The sequence below is a fragment of the Hordeum vulgare genome, chromosome 6H, assembly GCF_904849725.1.
Source record: "Hordeum vulgare subsp. vulgare chromosome 6H, MorexV3_pseudomolecules_assembly, whole genome shotgun sequence".
Classification (NCBI taxonomy): domain Eukaryota; kingdom Viridiplantae; phylum Streptophyta; class Magnoliopsida; order Poales; family Poaceae; genus Hordeum; species Hordeum vulgare.
Genome location: NC_058523.1, coordinates 540,462,306 through 540,483,653, shown reverse-complemented (window position 1 = coordinate 540,483,653; position 21,348 = coordinate 540,462,306). Strand labels below are relative to the sequence as shown.

The 21,348-nt window shown below is 42.6% G+C and overlaps 2 protein-coding genes across 2 annotated transcripts; both read left to right on the top strand.

Annotated features, from left to right (window-relative positions):
• Positions 1-4,862: 4,862 nt before the first annotated feature.
• Positions 4,863-6,189, top strand: LOC123404050 (MADS-box protein FLOWERING LOCUS C-like). Its single transcript, XM_045097965.1, has one exon. It carries the CDS (start codon positions 4,885-4,887, stop codon positions 5,938-5,940), a length of 1,056 nt encoding a protein of 351 aa, XP_044953900.1. The 5' UTR covers positions 4,863-4,884; the 3' UTR covers positions 5,941-6,189.
• Positions 6,190-6,641: 452 nt separating this feature from the next.
• LOC123406179 lies at positions 6,642-14,366 on the top strand. The gene is made up of 2 exons (XM_045099654.1): positions 6,642-10,264; positions 14,002-14,366. Exon 1 carries the CDS (start codon positions 8,593-8,595, stop codon positions 10,024-10,026), a length of 1,434 nt encoding a protein of 477 aa, XP_044955589.1. The 5' UTR covers positions 6,642-8,592; the 3' UTR covers positions 10,027-10,264; positions 14,002-14,366.
• Positions 14,367-21,348: the final 6,982 nt, after the last annotated feature.

The window sequence follows — 21,348 nt, the reverse complement described above, 5'->3', positions numbered from 1 at the left end:
CCCTTGCTACCAAATGGCGCCTACTTTAATGTCCATACTTGTATAGTAACTCAACCCATGCAAATAACAAATTTTCCTGGATTCTCCCCTGGATTACCCTCACTATTTCTAAGCCGGTGCTCTCATTTGGCCCCCCTCTTGAATATGGTTCAGGCTCCGCCACTAGGTGAGACTATCTTCCATCTTGAAGTAGGGGAGATAAAATATTTCCATTCTAGATTCTTGATTAGGCGATTGTTTCGCATTGAGGCTTTCAAGATTCAGCCCTAGCGAACGAAGCAACCTACGGCCATCCAATGTGCACAGTTGGCAGGTGGAATGCCATACAACCTGTACTAGGGTTGAGGAAGCCACAATGAGGCAGAGCGCCCAAGGGAGTCCGCGGCTAGCCACCCGCATAATCCATAGACTAAGACTAGAGCTGCACCATTTTTTATCTTCTCTTATTCATAGTATGATATTCATCTTCTTTAATTCCAAGTATATTTTTAAGGTTTGAACGAGTTCAACCGGAGTGCAGTATTGTTTAACTAAGAACTGAGAAATTGAATTGACTTATTATTATGGGTCTCTTCCACAATCGATAAGAGTGAAACATTTTTATTATAGAAATTCCAAATGAAGAGGACCGAAGACATTGCATCTCCTTTTCTGTCTTTGTTCATCTTCTTCTCGGGCGCCGGTAGCAACTATGGCGGAAGAGCAAACTCTAGAACCAACACAAAGAGATTAATGGAAGAAATTTTTAGTCCACCTCCATCAGCACCACCATCGTCTCAACCACCACCACCATAGCCACCGCCTCCGCCACCACCTATACCACTGCCTTCCCCACCATCAACAAATAAGTTGTGCTATCATCTTTTATGCAACTTCGTAACCATGCATAAATTTTAATATACTTTTAGCGATCTTATTAATATATTTTTATGACATCCCCCGCAATGCTCCCTCCTAGAGCGACACGGGTGATGGCACCACAACTCCACCACTTACCCCTCCTCCTCACCCTTTCCATCGCCATCATTGACAACCTCCGCTAGGTGAAGACGGGTATAGTCAGCGGCCGAGGGGCTCGCTAGATTCTTGATTATAGAAAACTTGGCGGGGATATTAGCAGTGTCAGATCGATGGAGGAGTGGGCTGCTTGAAATGTGCTATCGTTGGTCTCTGCAGCAATTGTCGTGACTTGATTGGGTTGCGCCTAATGTTCTCCTTCCAACTGTTGTGGATGGTGCGAGGTATCATGGTGCGGGTGGCACAGTGCATGCACACATAATGGTGGTGGTGGCACTGGGGGCATGTTGTGGGGGTGGCGCTACATGGTCTGATCTAGGCCTGCACGGGCATGTGGTCGCCACTCCGACGGAGTGAGGTATGGCTCACTCGTCCTTCATAGTTGATGACTTGTGCAGTTTGTTACCGCTCCACGATGGTGATGCTTGTGCGGCACGCGCGATGGTGTTGCACACTCATTCTAGCTCAATTTGTGCCGACATCAACTCGGGCAATCCTCTATGGTGACATGTGGCCTCGCTGCCCTTCTACTCAATCCCGTGTGGTTGAATAGTGAAGAGTACAAATGAAGTTGTGGCTCACTTCGGAGGTTCGTAGCGGCTAGCCCCCCTACCTAGGATTTGTTGAGATGGAGAAGAATAAGGTTGTGGATAAAAGCTTTGATTCTCCTAGGATGATCATGAATGAATATGGCACTCAAGGGCGTCCTTCACCTCCTTGGTTGCATTGTTGAAGCGTACTTTCTCAACACTAGGGTATGCCAGCTCTTAGTTGAAGCGATGGTGGTGGTTGTTTGCCTGGCCGGACCATTATCCAAGGTTTGGTGGGGCGATCGCGCATGGGTATGGGTGAAAGCTTTGTAGTTGAGGGAGGGGGGGGGGGGGTAGATGGCAACGGCGATGGCATCCAGAGACGTCGTTTCCATCTTAAAAGGCATTTCCTAAGGCCTATCTCTTGGTCTCTCTAGGTGGTGGTAGGGTTAGGTGGTAGTGGCTTGTTTGGGTTAACTACATATTCTTGTGCCTATTATCTCACAATAAAATCATGACTAGTCATAATCTAGAAAAAAGGAAGATCAATAAACTGTTAGATCGGTAAACTCATGACTAGAGAGCATAAGACGATAATACATATTTTGTTTGAATGCGTGGTTCCAAAACAAATTAGGAGTCGTTTTTAACATTTTTGGGAAAAATTAAGTGCGACATTAAGCGAGGCCGATGTTTCATACTGGATTCTCTAAAGAAATGGTAGATTCTACCAAAGGAGGAACATCCAGAAAAAGCAAAAGCTCTTTCCGAGATGATTTCCCACTAGATAGATCTCCCTCATCTCTGCTGGTGGGGTGATAGAGTTTGATTTGAGCACTAAAGGTGCTCTCTGCTCTCAATAAGACCTCACCTCCTAGATGTTTATGTTTGGTAAAAGCCCCTGGTTCTTGCATCATGCAAACAATGACAATATCTCCCCTCCAAGGCCCCGACAACCTGTGGACCAAAAGATATCATCCCTGAGCCCCGTCACTCCACTTGAGATGTGAATTCACCGAGTCAATCTCCTCTAAAGAAAATAAAGATGGTGTCTACACCTCCATTGGTTGTTATCCTGAATAGCTTAAGTGGCGCGGATGCTGTCTAATGATGGCACTGAGTGGCATCACTTTTGGGTTCTAATAAAATGTTATTTGTTTGCTATGTATGGAATGATCAACTCTATCATGTAGACTTTATTTTTCTGTTTTCCTTTAATAGATGCGGGAGCGCTTTGCACCCTCCCGATGAGCTTTTCATAGGAGATAAGAACAATAAACTATCCATAAATTGAGCTACAAAATAATTGCTGAAGTAAATAATTCCTTTTTTGACAATACACAAAAGTCTTGTGCCTCACCGCATTAATAGAAAGAAAAGTTTGACAAGTCCTGATGCTCTCCATCACCATAGCCTAGTCTCAGCCTCGATCATGTCAAGGAGGTGAGTAAAGTTGAGTTGAGTGTTATTGAAGATGACTACATTGCGATGATTCCGGATGCACCATGCCACCAACATGATGGCCGAGAACGTTCCCTTCTGAGCTCACGTCTAGACGAAACGACATGTTTAATGCCACCAATCAATGTATTGAGATTTGGTAAAAGGAGCCAACTAGAATCTTGTAATGTAGAATGACTACATAAGTCAATGTAACCGGCAAATCAATGATAGGTAGCACATTTTTTACCAGGAAGTGCACAAGGTAATACTACTGATTGGCAGTAGTTGAATTCATTCTTCATGTGAATCACAATGCCCACATAAAGGGGTATCTGAGGTTAATTAGATCGTTTATTCTAGATTGATTGATTGATGGAGGCAAATGAACAGACAAATAAATCATAGGCATCGTGCTCACTATGTATTTCTCGAGTGGCTAGAATGATGTGTGAGGGGTTATCTGCTTTTTTCATGGCCTCTAGTTAATGCCTAACATACGACCCTTTCGTCATTCAAGATTAAAATCACATGCAAAAATAATGTAGTGAGCGGAGTGATGGCATATTTCACACAATTGTTGACGATCGTTGCAAGGAAAGGAAATGGATGAAACAAGCATACGGAATACAAATTTTAGCTGGTGACATGAGGAGAAGGTGATTAGGGTTGGTCCTGCAAGTGGTTTGTCATCTTTGGTTGGCCTTTGATATTCAACCTAGATAGTTGGCCTTTGATATTCAACCTCGTTCTCTTCTATACTCAAAATTTGAAAAATCCACTAGTTATTCTGCAGTCTTTTCCCATACTTTTATGAATTTTTTTATCGTAACCGCTCTAGGAACATATGGGGGATCGAAACTATTTAAATTAATTTTTAGTGGCTTATAAAACTCGCCATACATATTTTTTCAATTACCGGTCATTCGTAGTGACTAGAATCATAGTTTTAACTAGTTCCTATTACACTATTAGAACAGGGACCCTCATTACACACGTAATTTTTAAAGGTAAATGTATAACTATTGTAGGGTTGCACTAGTTAAATTAGTTAGGCTATGTGCCATGTGACATACACAATCAAAAGGTTTGGTCAATCTCTTCTAGATGGGAAGCAAATACTGCTTTGCGGGTACATAAATCTGTGTTTTTTTACAATTTGTTTAACTGTGTTAGTGAATACAAGTAACACGAACCGCTGGGTCATCAAGCAACAATAGTCAGCCTTCGATATATATGGAACCACATTCAGCTAACGTAATTCAAAATTTGGCAGAACTTTAGTAATTTCAATTCATCCTGCATTATAAGAAAAATTTGTGTATGTTATGTATTGTTATTTCTCAGGGAACTGATATCTGGGGAACGTTCTCTGGTTAGGAGTTCCCAGGGAATGCTCCCACAGCCATTGGATCCAGATCACACGGATGACAAACTTTTTTTAAAAATCGTTGTGATTTTTTCAATGCTATATAACAATCCTCACTTTCGACCACGAGCTTTCTCTAAGAACAATTCCCATATACCGCGGCCCATTTCTTAACATGGTAACAAATTAATAGATGATTAATGGGATGATGCACACTTTTTCCAACTTTGGAACGAAATAAACTACAAAATTATTTTTCGCAATACATAGCTAAAATAAGCATATCCGGATAAGATGCATTTGCCTTTTCCTCGGTCCATTATAAGCACTTTTTAATTAAAATAAAATACTTGATTTAATGATGCATTTATGAAAATAGTGCACGTCCTTATTTTGTGAGTGCGGAGTTAGGAGTTAAAAGTTTCTCGATATAGCCCCCCATCTTGGTCGTTCCTCCACTATAAATAACCTCCCCACCTAGCCAAAAGCCAGCAACCTATTTTCCTTTGCTAAAACCCTTTGTTGGCAATGGGTCGCAAGAAGATTCCCCTCAAGTGCATCAACAATGAGTCGAGCCGACACCGTACCTTGGAGACGCGCCGCAAGAACTTGGCAAGTAAGGCAGGTGAGCTTTCTATCCTGTGCAATGCGAAGGCTTGCGTGTTGGTGTACGACGAGGGCGATGCGGCACCAAAGGTGTACTCATCCCATTCCGAGGCGGTGGATATGCTCAATCGATACAAAACCATGCCAGAGGGGTGGTTCAAGACGGCGGTGAACCAAGAAGACTTCCTCAACAAGCAGCTCAACAAGCTCCAGGTCGAGGAAAACAAGGTCCGAGACCCCGAGATCAGGATCCTGCTACACAAAGCCATGGTAGGCAGCGACCTCCCCGACCTCAAGGTCGATGAGCTCGCCAGCGTCAGTAGTAGGCTGGAAGAGATCCTTAAGAGCATGGGTGAAAGCATCATGAAAATTAGGGGACAACCACGTGTCTTGCAGCCCCAGGCACCATATGTCCCCGACAACATGGACATGGGGTCATCGGCGATGCATCACACGTCGCTGCCAGCTCCATACGTCACTGACAACGTGGACATGGGGTCTCCGGCGATGTATCCACCGTCGCCCATTCCATACGCCATCGGCGGCAATCACATGGGGTTTCCAAGGATGTATCACGCACCGTCGCCCACTCCATACGCCATCGACAACATGGAGATCGGATCTCCGGTGATGAATGGGGCGTCGTCGCCCACTCCACAAGTCACTGGTAGCATGCACATGGGGTCTCCAGCGCTGTATCAGGTGCTGCCGCAGCAGGTGGGTTGGTTCGACACGGTGAGATTTGGAAGGGACCTCGATGTACTGGCCCACAATGGCTATAACACCAATGGGCAAGACGGTGTTGGCACCAGCGCCAGCGCCAGCGCCGGCTATAGCTCCAATGGGCATGATGGCGCTGGTACCAGCGCCAACACCGGCTCTTCCGATGGGATAAAGTCCTGGGATGTGGGGTTTAATTGGCAATCGGGCGGCGTCGATCCTGAAGAATCATCTTGGAATCTTTTCCCTCCAATTTAAGGTAGAATGGAGAGGACTCTCTTCCTGTAGTGTGTAGCACAGGTCCGGCTAGGTGCGTCTTGTTTAGTTTGATTTAGCTTGGCATAGCTAAGATGCAGGAAAGACTGCCTTAATAAGTTGAGACATTTTGTCTCTCGATGGTGCTCTCTGAGCCAAGAAATTTTTATTTTAGTAGTTGAAAGTGTTGTTATGGATCTCTTCCATGGTCCATTCTGCCATCTCTTTTTATTTTAGTCGTTGAAATTGTTATTTGGGATCGTTTCTATGATATGTCTGTTTGATCTTCGTTATTGAGTTGTTCATAACTTGTAAGTTGCACTTGCTCTTTTGTCAACGTGTTTTTGTGAGGCATACTATTTTTTTATAAGAAAGGTTTTATCGGTCTTTAATGCCGTGACGAGCGATACAAGAAAGAAAAGTCTACTCTGATTTTGAAGTAACTAGATGCACACAACATGCGCTCAGCCATAATATTCTGGAAAGCAGAAATACATAACGTTATTTGACGGAGAAAGACGAACAATAGCAAGCAATCTAAGACAGATTCAAAGAAAACACCTTATGATTTACGAGCAACCCTCCCCTCCGCGCACTAGCGAAAGCCGAAAGGGGTTGTAAGAAGAATAAGAAGACCGATTTGAGGCGGATGGCACGTCTCGCACGATACGCTGCGGCGGGCGACACGTCTCCACCTACCGCCATTAATGGCATTGACTGCCCTCCACCGCTCGGCATCGAGCCGCTCCCCCGAGCTTCCCACCCACCACTCGGCATTTGCATCGGGTTCTCTCGAAGCCCGTCCACCTCCGCAGTCTCTCCTCATCCCCAACCACAACGCAACCTAGATGACAGGCGAGAGGCGAGGAGTTCGGGTGCGGCGACTCCGCTTGGCGATGGTGTCGCCGCCGAGGACGTAGGCGGCTCGCACACCAGTGGCGCTGCTCCCGCCTGCAGTGCTTCACTCACCGGAGGCGCGTGAGGAGATGTTGCGGATTGTTCGAGGGAGATTCCCAGATCGGATGCGGTGGCCAGGGGTTATGGTGGAGATAGTCCGCATGGCGTCGTTTGCGGAGAGGGCTCGCTTCTGCGGGGACGAAGGAGGTATGGACCACGAACTCATCTACTGGGCGATGAGGGAGGCGGAGTCGACGGATCCGACGCTGGCGGCGAAGTGGAGCCGGTTCAAGATGGCTACGCCATTCCGCCTCAACATCAACTCGCCGCCGATACTGGAGCTGTCGCAGATCCCGTCTGCGGCGCTGCCGGGGGGGGGGGGGTCGACCCTCCCCAAGCCTGTTGAACCCTCTCTTAACCATCCGTATTGTTCTCGTTTTGTGCCTGGATCACAGGAAAGGGAATTTTCCCTTGTGGTGCTAGTTTATGTGTGAATAAGGAGAATGATCATCTGATCAGTGCGCGGGATTCGGCCGTGGAAAGGGATGGAGTTTCTACTCCTCCTGTAGTACTGCAGTATAGGATTGGGGGATTAGTAGAAGACCCTTTGGTCTGTAGTAGTAATAGTAGAGATTCTACGCATAATGTCGATTTTACTGGTGAGAAAGGTCGACTAGAAGGTGATGGAGTTGACCTGGGTCTGTCAGATGATCTTGACATGGTGGTAAAGTGTAATATGGACAGTACTGCTACTGTTCATATATACTCAGTTCAGACAGATAATGAAATGGAGAAGGACCTGGTTTCTAAAATAGAGAATGTGCCTCTGTATGCTGGAGTAGGGGTTGAGAGGAAGGTAATTAGGGCTCCTGTTTCTATGTCAGAGAAGGATGAGATGGTGGAATATTATGGCAGAGATGAGTTACAGAGAAGAGGTGGTTGTAGTACCCCAGATGTGGAATCCAATAAAATTAGGAATGCTATTATGCAGGTTCAGGGGTTTCCCCCAGGTGATGGGAATACAGTTCAGGAAGGAAACAAATTGATTATGGTTCATGTGGGTTATTTATCAGAAGCTGTTCCTACTAAAGCCAGTGTGTGTTTTGATGAGAAGGGAGAGGGATCTTCTGATCGTCTATCAGAACATAATAGAAGAATTAGGTATTATGATCAAGGATTCCCTCCTTTGGAGAAGTTACTTCCCCAGAACAAAATGAGGTTGGGTCAAGGAGATTCTGGAAGTAAGAGAAAAGGAGATATACTATGCCCAACTTTAGGAAAAATGGATGGAGTATCTGTTCCTGTGTCTAACTTTTTTGTAGATAAAGTAGAGATGATTCCCTCTCGGGAAATTCCAAACATACCCTCAGGCCCAGGGTACTTTGGGCATTCCATAGTCCCTACCCCCTTTATTAATGGGCATGTGGTCAGGAAGAGACCTTATGGGAAGGCATATTCTCTTTTGAGAAACGACTCTGAGGAGGTGGCTGAGGACTTTTTTGGCCAACTATGGGTTATCCCTTCCACTGGCCGTGAATATAAAAAGCCTCCCCTCCTCCTCCCCCACCGAACCCTAATACTTTTCCTTCCCTCTTCTGGATCAAGAAGGATCTCTTCAGATCCAGGAAATTTTCCAGAGAGGATTGCTTCCCTGTGGAGTTCCCTGGTCGATTTGACCCTATCCCCACCTCATTTAGGGTAGCTGTGGAAGGGATCGGGCAAGGATCCTTGTCCTTTGCTGAAGTGGTCAAGGGGAAGATGGAGATCGGCCGACCACAGCAAAGACCCCCTCGTCGGCAACCTCCCAAGAAGTCTGTTCCTGTGCAAGGAGGGCAGGTTCCCAATCGGCCTCCTCCCCCTGGTGATGTGAAGACCCAATCCACAAACAAGGGGGGAGGAGGAGGGAGTGCTGGATCTGGAGGGAGACAGATCCCTGTACCTGCTCCTGCTCCTGCTGCAGTTCCTCAGATCCCTGTTGTTCAACCTGTGGATCCCAGGTATAAAGAGATGATCTGTTTCAACTGTAGTTGGCCAGGGCACTATGTGGGGAACTGCATTGAGGCCAAAAAATGTTTCATATGTGCTGGTGGGCATAATGTTAATAATTGTGCTGCCTGGGCCAAACCCCAACCCACTGCCACTTATTTTGGTAGTGCTGCTGCTGGTTTAGGATTTTATCATATTGATATTCCAGTTGCTACTGAATCAAGCTCGTTGAATTACAAAAATTGTGCTATGCTTAAGGTGATCAAAGGAGAGGTTTCTACCTCAGAGCTGTTGACTCAGTTAAATGGTATATTCTGCAAGAACAAAGAATGGCCATGGCAGATCAGGGAATTAGAGGAGAAGAAGTTTCTTTTAAGATTCCCTCCTTGGAAAAATGTTAATGATTTGATTGAGTTCCCTGCTTTTGAGCTGCCCATAGATGGAGTGTCTGTAAAAATCTGTGAATGGCAAGGTATGTTAGATCCATTTGGAGAGTTGACAGAGGCTTGGGTACAAATAGAAGGGATTCCCCCCAAGTGGTGTGCATGGAAGGTGTTTGCTCAAGTGGCTGCCTGCTTTGGGATTCTGGTAGATGTTGATTGGAATGGGATATTCAAAAGTTTCTATGAGGTGGTAAGGATCAAAGTAGCCTGTAGAGATCCCAAGAAAATCCCTTTTGAGAGATTAGTGGAGATGAAAAAGAAGCTGTACATCCTGTTTTTTACTGTAGAAGGTTTTGATCAGATTGGGGAAGAGACTGATGGTGATGATGTAGACCCTGATGAGGATAATCAAGAGATTGAGGATGAGGAACCGAAAAAGAGAGATAATGGAGATGATCTGGAAGATGAAGGGGATGAGGAAGCTATTGATGAGATTGACAAAGCTAACTTCTCTTCCAAGCATATGGAAACTGGGAGCAGTAGCAAAAATCAGATGATGGCTGTTTCTGCAGCAGATATCCACCCTCACAGTCTGATGGATGAAGTTCATGAGGAGTTTGTGGATGAAGTCAAAGATAAAACTACAGAAGATAAAAGGTGGGATATGGTGACTGATGGGGAAAAGGAAATGGAGTTGGAAATGGAATCTCGCAAAAGTAACATGATGATGGATATGTCAGCTCACCTGGATTACTGTTCTGAGCAGTTGCAGAAAATAGAGATGTTGGAATCTAATGAAGAAGAGGAAGGGGTCCTACCTTAGATGCAGTGCTTGCCTAAGGAAATGACTACTATATTGGGATCAACTAAAAGGTCTCTGCTGGACACACTTGAAAAAGAGGCCGGATTGAAGAAAAAGAACAACTCTACCAAGGAAGGGAAATGGGGTCGTGTTCTCAACAATAAACCAAACACTAGGGGGCATGGAGGGATTAAAATCATGGACAAAGCTGCTGCTTACATGCTGAAAAAGAATTTGGAGGTGCCCAAGACTTTTAAAAGTAAAACTTTTGCTACTTTATCTCCAAGAACTTTAATTGCTGATATTAATAAAGTAGATATATGCATTGGTAAGCATGAGGATGACCAGTCTGATATTATTCTTGAGATGATGAATGAGGAAAGAATTAAAAGTATGCAATTTGCAGAAAGTAACATTGAAATTGTTGTCCCTGAAACTTTGGATTTGGGTGAAAAATTAGAGATTAACGTCGAGGGACAGAATTCACTTACCACATCAGATGGCACTGCTGATGTAGAATTGAATAGTCCTAAAATTAGAACCAAAATTAAGCCTTGTGGCTTGTCCCGTCCTTTTAAGATCAAATGATTGGGGCCTTTTGGAATTTTCGTGGTCTAGGTAAACCTAGGAAAATTCAGTGCCTGTGTGATTTTTTGAGAAATAATAAAATTCATTTTGTGGGTTTCTTTGAAACCAAAAAAGAGCTGATTGATGTAAACATCCTTAATAAAATTGCTGGTAATAGAGAGTATGCTTGGCACTCATTGCCTGCAGTTAACATAGCAGGGGGGATCCTTGTGGGTCTTAATAAGAATCTTTTTGATATCATTGGTTTTATAGATAAATTTTGTTGTTGTATTACTACTGTTAAGGACAAGAAAGATGGCTTTATTTGGCAGTTTGTGGCAGTTTATGGTACAACATACATGGAGCTGAAGTTGGAATTTATAGCCGAGCTCCTGTTATATGTGGGGGTGATTTTAATCTGGTTAGGTCTATGGCTGATAAGAATAATGGGGTGGTTAACCATCAGTTAGTTTATTTGTTTAATGACTGGATTAATAAGTGGGCCTTAATGGAGATTAATGTGGCAAATAGGTGTTATACTTGGAATAATAATCAGGAAGATCCTATTTTTGCAGCTATTGACAGGGTGTTGATTTCTGCCACCTGGGATGGTCATTTCCCCATGTTTGTACTTTCTGCCTTACCAAGAGTAGGTAGTGACCACACTCCTCTCATTCTAGATACTGGGGGGAGGAGAGTTACCTCTCCTAAACCTTTTAGGTTTGAGAAGAGGTGGATTAACCAACCTGGGTTCAAAGAGTTAGTGACAGGTATTTGGAATACCCCTGTTCAGGGGAGGAATCCAATAGATAGATGGATGTACAAAGTTAGAATCGTGCGTAAAAAGATTAAAGGCTGGAGTATTAATATGGAGGCTAGTTTTAAGAAGAAGAAGAGAGAGCTTTTGCTCGAATATGATATCTTAGATGTGTTTTCGGAAAAGAACCAGTTAAGTGCAGGAGACAGAGATAGACTTAATGCTATCAAAGCTGAACTGTATCTTATCTGGAAACAGGAGGAAACAACCTTGTGGCAGAGAGCGAGGGATCGGAATATTATAGATGGGGACCGAAACAATGCATATTTTCATGCAGTGGTTAATCATAGACATCGTAAGAATCATCTTTCGGTGCTGGTTGGAGATAATGGCCCAGTTCATTCTACTAAAGGGATGTTAGATGTAGCGACCTCTTTTTATAAAAAGCTTTTTAGCTTCGAACCAAAACGTAACATTAATCTGGGGGCTTCCTTTTGGGAGGAGGAAGATCTGGTCACTGAGGAGGAAAATGCTTCACTGCCATTTTTGGCAGTTATGCCAACGGTGCCCCGGGCCCAGATGGGTTTTCTTTTCTGTTTTATCAGACTTTCTGGGAGGTGATTAAACAAGATTTTATGGAGTTAGTTAAAGATTTTGAGAGGGGTGATCTGGACATTCATAGGCTTAGTTTTGCTTTGATTGTCCTCATCCCCAAAGAGCAGGATGCTCGGGATATGAAAAAGTTTAGACCTATTAGTCTAAGTAATTGTTGTGTTAAGATTTTCTCTAAAGCTATGGCCAATAGATTGGCCCCTATTGGACATAGACTTATCTCTCCCAATCAAACTGCGTTTATCAAAGGCAGATATATTTTGGAGAGTGTGGTGATGGCCCATGAAGTGATCCATGAAGTTCAGAAATCTGGGTCTCAGGGCCTGGTTCTTAAGCTAGATTATGAAAAAGCTTATGATAGAGTTAATTGGGAGTTTCTTTTTGATATGCTGCAATCCAGGGGCTTTGGGAATAGATGGATTTCCTGGATCAAAAGCATTATGAGCAATAGCACTTTTAGTGTTAAAGTTAATGATACTGTGGGTCCCCATTTCCTGGGGGGGAGGGCTTAAGCAGGGGGATCCCTCCTCCCCAATGCTTTTTAATCTAGTGGCTGATGTTTTTACCAATATGTTACAAAAAGCTGCTGATCAGAATTTAATTGCGGGGCTTCTGCCTCATATTATACTTGGGGGTGATTAGTTTACAATATGCAGACGATACTATTATCTTTTTAGAGAATTCTGCAAATAAAGCTAGACACTTTAAATGGCTGCTGGCTTGCTTTGAGAACCTTTCAGGCCTAAAAATCAACTTCCACAAGAGTGATCTTATGACCATTAATGTGGAAGAAACCCTTGCTAAGGATTTTGCTCAAATTTGTTGTTGCAAGCTTGGGAAATATCCCATTAAATATCTTGGAGTTCCTCTTCATTATGATAATCTTAGGAGGGAGGATATCCAACCTATAATTGATAGGATCATTAAAAACCTATCTGGTTGGATGGGGAGATTTGTGACCTATATAGGGAAAATTGTTTTGTTGTGTGCCTGCATTATTAGCATTCCTGCTTATCTCATGTCTATGATTAAATTTCCTCAATGGGCTATTAATTCCATTAATACCCAGATGGCTCATTTCTTCTGGGGGGATCTTAATGATCAACACAAGTATCATTTAGCTAAGTGGTGACAGATTACTAGGAAGAAAGAATATGGGGGTTTAGGTATTCCTAATCTGAAAGAGTTCAACATGGCACTATTAGCCTCTTGGGGGAAACGTTTTCTTGATGATTCCGAGAGAGATTGGAAAAAGATTATCAAATATAAATATATGCAAAATTCCAACAACATCTTGTGGTGTGGAAATAATAATGGTTCTTCCTTCTGGAAGAGTATTACCTGGGCCCTTAGTGGAGCAAAAGTGTTTTATAGGTGGAATTTAGGGAATGGTGAATCTATTAGATTTGGGGAAGATGTGTGGGCTGGGGAATGTTCCCTTAGAACACAATTTTGGCCCCTGTATGATATCTGTAATCAGATTGACTGTACAGTTGCCCAGGTATGGGATGGTCATACACTTAGGTTGTCATTCAGACGTTGTGTTGATCAGGCAGGACCCTCTCTGGAACCAGCTGTTAGAAGTGGTTAAACAGGAGAGGTTGTCTGATAACCCTGATAAGCCTATTTGGAGACTTGAACCAAAAGGTGCATACACAGTTAAGTCTTTTTATCACCAGATTAACTTTGGGGGTGTGGTTTCTACCACAGGGATGAGCTTGTGGAAAGTGATTTGCCCTCAGAAAATTCATGTTTTTCTGTGGCTGTGTGTTCATAATAAGGTTTTAACGAGAGACAATTTGGAAAAACGTAGACCTGTTGAAAATACTTCTTGCCTTTTCTGTAGCTGTAAATAAACTGTGCAACATCTTTTATTTGATTGTATTGTTGCTAGACAGGTGTGGGGTTTCCTTATGGAGACGCTTAATATCAAAGATATCCTAGGTTTTGATGATGTTGTTGTATTGTGGAAGGATCCTAAAAAGAATTGTGTGCTTAACATGATTATTGCTGCCTCCCTTTGGAGTGTCTGGAAACTTAGAAACAAAATGTGCTTTCAGGGGCGTATTTGGAGAAATTTCAATTGCATTCTTGCAAAGCTGGGGGTTCATCTCGATGAATGGAAGATCTTGCTCTCTGGTGCTCAGGCGGAGCTACTCCGAGGCTTCATCAGGCAGTTGGACAAGCGGCACGGGGATCTCCTTCGTATTGCTTGGAGATGAACATGGAGGGGCAGGATTAGGATTTTATCTAGCCTTTCTCAAGAGGAGTGCTTTTAAAAAACCCAGAATTGTTGGTCATTTTGGCCTGTAATAATTTCTAGCGTACTTATGTTGCTTACGGAGGTTTTAGGCTGCTGGTAGTTTGATCTTCTTTTGCTTTTGTTCCGGATCTATGCTTGCTTCATATCTAATAAAATGGAGCAGGGGGGAAATCCCTTTCGTTCAAAAAAAAGACAACACCTTCCTTATTTAGAAAAAAAACACCCTTAATTGCCCTCTCTGTCTTAGTACATACCATCGGAGCCAATGTGCACACAAGCAAATAACTGTACGAGTGAAAAAATATCTTATATTTGTCAAAACCACATCATTCTTGCATAATCATAATGCCCAAACCAAGGCTGTTGCGTCTAATAAGATAAAAGATTTCTTATATTTATGTATACCCACAACCAGTTACCAAACAAGTTTGGGATGCTCCGGGGAGAATACAAATTTTGTGCGACATGTACTATAGGCCATACAACATGTGTACTTGGAGTCAAATAATATGTGCTTAATTATCTCTTCATGAAACTACATTGTGTAGTCCCCCACCAGGTTTTCTTTCCAAAATTTCCCCTCGTTAAGATGACCCTTCTACTTAAATACCATAAGGAAATATCAATCCATAGAGGAATCTTAAGCTTCTAGATCACCTTATTGCTAATAGGTGCATCAGTACACACAAGCATATGCAGGGCCGGGCCAGTAAAATCGAAGGCCCTGTGCCAAACTCTAAAATGGGGTCTGCCTTACAATAAAGAGAAGTAAAATAGTAATAATAATTTATGTGTCCTAATGCATTGCCGAAATCTCAAGAATCGTACATATTCAATGTTTGGGTGCATATTTTTTACTTAAATAACATCATTTTTTCGTGTTATTCGGAATTAAATCTTGGAACTTGTAATTGATTATTGAAGAACACTTGCGAATCCAGATAGTGATTGTCTATTGGAAGATAATTGAAACCTTTAATACTAAACATACCCATAGTTCATCTCAGATATTGATTAAGGTCTCTAATTCCTTGCGTTTTTATGATCAAATTCATACTTTCTAGATCAAGACATGACTTCGATCAAGGAACACTAGACGTCCAGTACACAAAATTCATACTAAAAAATAGTAGTAACAAGTATTGGCAAAGCTCAAAAGTGAAACTGTTAGATGGAGGACGGAACTCACATACTCATGGTCAAAGCTTCACGGGTCAGCAGTCTTTGAGCGATCGCCAATGCATGTAGTCTCTAATGACTCCTGGTCTTGCCATCATGGGTGAAGGATTGATTTGTGATTATTGCGGATGAAGAGACGCTGACGTTGCCAAGTGGCCCTCGCGTTGGAACCTTAGATTTTGGAGAACTCGTGCGTCAGCTGAAAGGTAAGTTTTTTTCTTTGTTTTTTAGGCATTTTCTGCGTTCTATCATGCGTTGCAAGCGCTTGTGGTCCACATGTGGAGGACCTGGTTCACTGCATGCAAGATCAGCTGGCCTGATCTGCTGCTCTCCACAATGGGCTACACTTAGTGGCACTCGTGTTTGGAAAATCGGGCCCCCACAAAAACTGAGGGCCGTGTGCAAGCGCACAGGCAGCACTCCCCTTGGCCCGGGCCTGAGCACATGGTACAATGAATTCAGATAATTTCCCATCTTGATGTAAAGTCCGTCAATATTCATATGTCCCATGCTATAAATTAAGAACATCCATCCGCCCCAATCGATCATTCCAAGCTACTAAGTTCTATTTGTGTCATGTTAGAAGCCACAAATGGATGCAAGTTACCCACCACCTATGCTATTATGACATGCTTATGACGCGGTACATGGAAAGGCCATGTATACTAGGCAATAAGGTGAGGCATTTACCAACCATGGCATGTGATAAAACTTAACATGTGAGTTGCCATTGGTAGTGGACGTTCCGAACCATAAAATGTGTTGCCTCCTCGTCATCAAACCAACCCTAAATTGGTAGCCCCTTAGATTTACCATGGATTTGTCTTACATCCCATATATTTATTGTGGAGTATATTATGCCTCAACTCACCTCATTAGGAAGCTTGAACAAACCATTCACTGATAATGATGATATTTCGCCAATATATATTGGATGCCTACATCGCCTTGATTTTTTGGGCAACGGGATAGGCATTGGATTCTCCCGAGGGGGTTCACATGTCTAAAGAGAACCAACATTTGTAATAAACATTTCATAAAAACTAGGTTAGCAACAAAGATCACTTTAGCTTGGTGCCAAAGCAATCCGCGAGGCAGTTGGAGTAGTGGCAGAGCTTGGGTCAAACCATAGGAGGGGCAAATAGGCTGGGGGACCTAAAGCAAGCTTGGGACAGATTTAACCAGTTCTGTTGCAATTTACCGAGGATTAGTATGAGAAAATTTCATGGGCTGGGGCGGTGGCTCAGGTTGGTCTCCACTAAGATCCGCCACTGATTCAGAGACCACTGGATTTGAATGACAAGAAATGCTAATGCAAATGAGGTGCTCAACGACATTAGTTGTGGGGAGAGGGTGCAAGAATAATTGATACAAACATTGAAGTTTTCCGTTTGAACATATTTGATATATTAGACCTATAAAAAATAAGTAGCCACATGAATAATTTCAACTTAATTTAGCCACTAGGAAGAAAGACATCATGTAAATAATGAAATTAGAACCCATAGAGGTGTTAAGAGGCACTCATCTCTAGAGGAAAAATGTGTCTCTTTCCCACTATATAGACACTTTCATGTTCTTCACTCAACGTGTTTCCTTTCCTAGTAATCTAGCATAAGTAGGTACAATTCTATTATATGGCACAAATTACCATTGCTTGTTGACCTCTGACATTGTACATTTAAAATTATCTTATTATGGAATATAGATAAATGGCTATGCAAAGGAGACTCGAAGAGGTGCATAATTTGTGGATTAGCACCACCAGAATAACCTGGCACATGGATTGATACAATACAAGTGTTTAGGGGATAACATGAATGTACAGAACGGAAGGAAAGTGGTATACTAGAGATGAGTTATTGTTGGAGTTGCACATAAGAAGGATAGAAGGTTAATATAATTTTTTTTATGACCTACCTCTATGTTTTTGCGTTGGATAAATTATGTGATCTAAAGAAGGAATGTGTTTATAGGTTGCATTCAATGCTAAACACACAATCCTTCCATGTTCTACAAATTTAAAATGGGTCTACCTAAGATGAGCAGAAGGTAAGTGCAATGGTTCATATGTTTTTGGAGGAGTATGACAAGAATCGGAGCGGGAAAATGAAGTATTGTGTTTCAAGGAATGATTTATAAAGTCAAGGCAAGTGTAAAATCAAGGATAGACATGACGTCTAGGATTTCGTGACACAAGAGCAAGAAAATTATGAGTGGCTGCCAACATGCTAGTAGATCTTGTGAAAATAAAAAGATGTTGGTAAATGGGTAACATGGATTCGACTATTAAAAGTATAAACATAAATTAGTGATATGTCTATACAGACTATATAGATAGCATCTCAATATTGCATGGCCATACTGACCTCGGTTATTTTTTGTTCTTACCTTGTTTTCAACTAATGTCTAACTTTCATGCTTGGACATTAAAATGGTTTGTGAAAATAATATGTGACGGGAGTGAAGTCCTCATCCCTTGTAAGGCACTTGAACACCATTTACTAAGGAGCGTGGCATTTTCAATCACGTGATCTTGGATGCCTAAGCCACCTTGATCCTTGGGGAAACATGATAACCACTCATCAGAGGGTTGGCACTCCTAAAGGAGAAAAATAACAATAAAATGAAGCGGGTTAAAGGGAGTCTATGGTGTATGCAATATAATAAATAAGGTTTTTTTAGAATTCGAATTTAAGGATTAGTATATTAGATTTACTCCCTTTTTATCAAACCCATCGTGAAGGCCTCATACCTGTGAACCTTCCAAATATGCCAAGTTGTTGTTATAGCAAATTACATGTTAGCTTGGTACCAAAGCAATCCACGAGGCATCTGTAGACCATTAGGTTTGAAGATGTGTCAAAAAATAAATGGGGAATGAAAAATGACGTGCTCAATGCTCACTTCAGCCATACCAGTAAAATGACACAATAATATTTGTTACCACAAGTGTCTATGCTTCAGTATATTTCATGTATTTAACCTATTAGAAAGAAGAAGCCATGGAAATATTTTCAATTTCAACATGGCCCTTGGTAGAAAGACTCAAGGACAAGGTTAGAAAGTGTGTAGATAAGTACCAGCCATCCTACAAAGGGCAAATGCATGCCTTTCTGACTATTGAGATGATTTTATATTCAATCCTCCATGTGTTTCCATCTCTCGTGATCTAGAAAAAGTAGACAAATTTCCATTTTGTAGAAGAAATACCATTTATTATTGTCCTTTGATATTATTGTCTTCTTATGTAATACATGTAAATAGAGGTGCAAAATAAACTGAAAAGGTGTAGGGTTTGTCCAATGTTTGTGGTCAAGCACCATGATAATAGGGTGATAAATGGAGTGTGAAAATACCACCGATAATGGGGTATGATGAATGTGTACATAAGGAAAGAAAAGTGCCATGGACGTGTTGAGTTATGGCTAGAGCTGCATGTTGGAAATATGCCCTAGAGGCAATAATAAATTGGTTATTATTATATTTCTTTGTTCGTGATAATCGTTTATTATCCATGCTATAATTGTATTGATTGGAAACTCAAATACATGTGTGGATATATAGACAAAACACTGTACCTAGTAAGCCTCTAGTTGACTAGCTCGTTGATCAAAGATGGTCAAGGTTTCCTAACCATAGACAAGTGTTGTCACTGGATAACGGGATCACATCATTAGGAGAATCGTGTGATGGACAAGACCCAAACTATGAACGTAGCATATTGATCATGTCATTTTATTGCTATTGTTTTCTGCGTGTCAAGTATTTATTCCTATGACCATGAGATCATATAACTCACTGGCACCGGAGGAATACCTTGTGTGTATCAAACGTCGCAACGTAACTGGGTGACTATAAAGGTGCTCTACAGATATCTCCGAAGGTGTCCATTGAGTTAGTATGGATCAAGACTAGGATTTGTCACTCCTTGTAACGGAGAGGTATCTCGGGGCCCACTCGATAATACAACATCACACACAAGCCTTGCAAGCAATGTGACTAAGTGTAATTCACGGGATCTTGTATTACGGAACGAGTAAAGAGACTTGCCGGTAATGAGATTGAAATAGGTATGCGGATACCGACGATCAAATCTCGGGCAAGTAACATACCGAAGGACAAAGGGAATGACATACGGGATTATATGAATCCTTGGCACTGAGGTTCAATCGATAAGATCTTCGGAGAATACGTAGGATCCAATATGGGCATCCAGGTCCCGCTATTGGATATTGACAGAGGAGTACCTCGGGGCATGTCTACATAGTTCTCGAACCCGGAGGGTTTGCACACTTAAGGTTCGATGATGTTTTAGTATAGTTGAGTTACATGTGTGGTTACCGAATGTTGTTCGGAGTCCCGGATGAGATCACGGACGTCACGAGGGTTTCCGGAATGGTCCGGAAACGAATATTGATATATAGGACGGTTTCATTTGGTTACTGGAGAGTTTCGAGCAATTCTGGGAGTGTACAGGGAGTGACGAATGGGTTCCGAAAGTTCACCGGGAGGGGCCTACCCACCCGGGAGGGAGCTCAATGGCTTTAGGGTGGCGCACCAGCCCTTAGTGGGCTGGTGAAACAGCCCAAGAAGGCCTTGGCGCCAAGAAGAGAAAAACCAAAGAGAAAAAAAGGGGGGAGGTGGGAAGGAAGAGGAGGACTCCTCCTTCCCAAACCTAATTGGAGTAGGAATCCTCCTCTCCTCCTTGGCCGGAGCACCCCTTGAGGGCTTGGCCCTCAGGGCAAGCCTCCTCCCCCTCCCTCCTATATATAGTGGTGTTTTAGGGCGGATTTGAGACAACTTTTGCCACATGCAACTCAACCCTAGACCACATAGTTCTACATCTAGATCGGATTTCTGCAGAGCTCGGGCAGAGCCCTGCAGGAGTAGATCATCACCACCACCCGAGCGCCGTCACGCTGCCGTAGAACTCATCTACTTCTCCGTCTTGCTTGCTGGATCAAGAAGGCCGAGATCATCGTCAAGCTATACGTGTGCTGAACGCGGAGGTGCCGTCCGTTCGGCACTAGATCGAAACGGATCGTGGGACGGATCGCGGGACGGTTCGTGGGGCGGATCGAGGGACGTGAAGACGTTACACTACATCAACCACGTTTCTTAACGCTTCCTGCTGTGCGATCTACAAGGGTACGTAGATCCAAATCTTCTCTCGTAGATGGACATCACCATGATAGGTCTTCGTGTGCGTAGGAAATTTTTTGTTTCCCATGCAACGTTCCCCAACACTGCAAGCAACAAGGAGACAAGGTGGATCCTATACTTGTAGGTTACCAAGTAGATCTATGTTTTCGCATTAATAAATGGTGTTGTCTGAAGAATGAGATCTTTACATGTTTTACAAATTTCGCATGGACCGGCTTAAAATGTGGATAAGGTAACGGTGGTTCACATGTTTTTTGAGGAGCGTTACAAGAATGAGAGTAGGTAGATGACATGGATAAATAATGTTCGTGGAAAGGAGTCAACAGGGTTAGACATTTAATGTGAATTGGCCTCTAGAGGCAACATGACAAACAAATCAAGCAACACAGGCTTTGCGCTCCCTAAATGTTTGAGCTGCAAAAATTACGTGCCAAAGATGAATTATGTATTATTTCTATCCAGAATCTAATTAATGTCTATCGTGCAATCCTTTCATATTTTCAAGTTGAAATGGGATGTAACAATGATGTGGTCAGGGGAGTGAGACCAAGTCTCAAGGTAATGGTAAATTAATGTTAGGCAACATGACTTCTTGGTAACGATACAGGGACAACGTGAATACACCTAGTTAATTTGATATTTTCTAATTTTTTGTTGTCGGTCCATAATGATGCATAGAAATGGTTCAATGGGCTACGCTTAAAATTAGACTAGCAATTGAAGTCAAGGGAATGGATAAATTAATCATGAACAATGCAAGTTTTGGTTGGTGAAAAGGGGGGAGGTGATATGGTTTGTT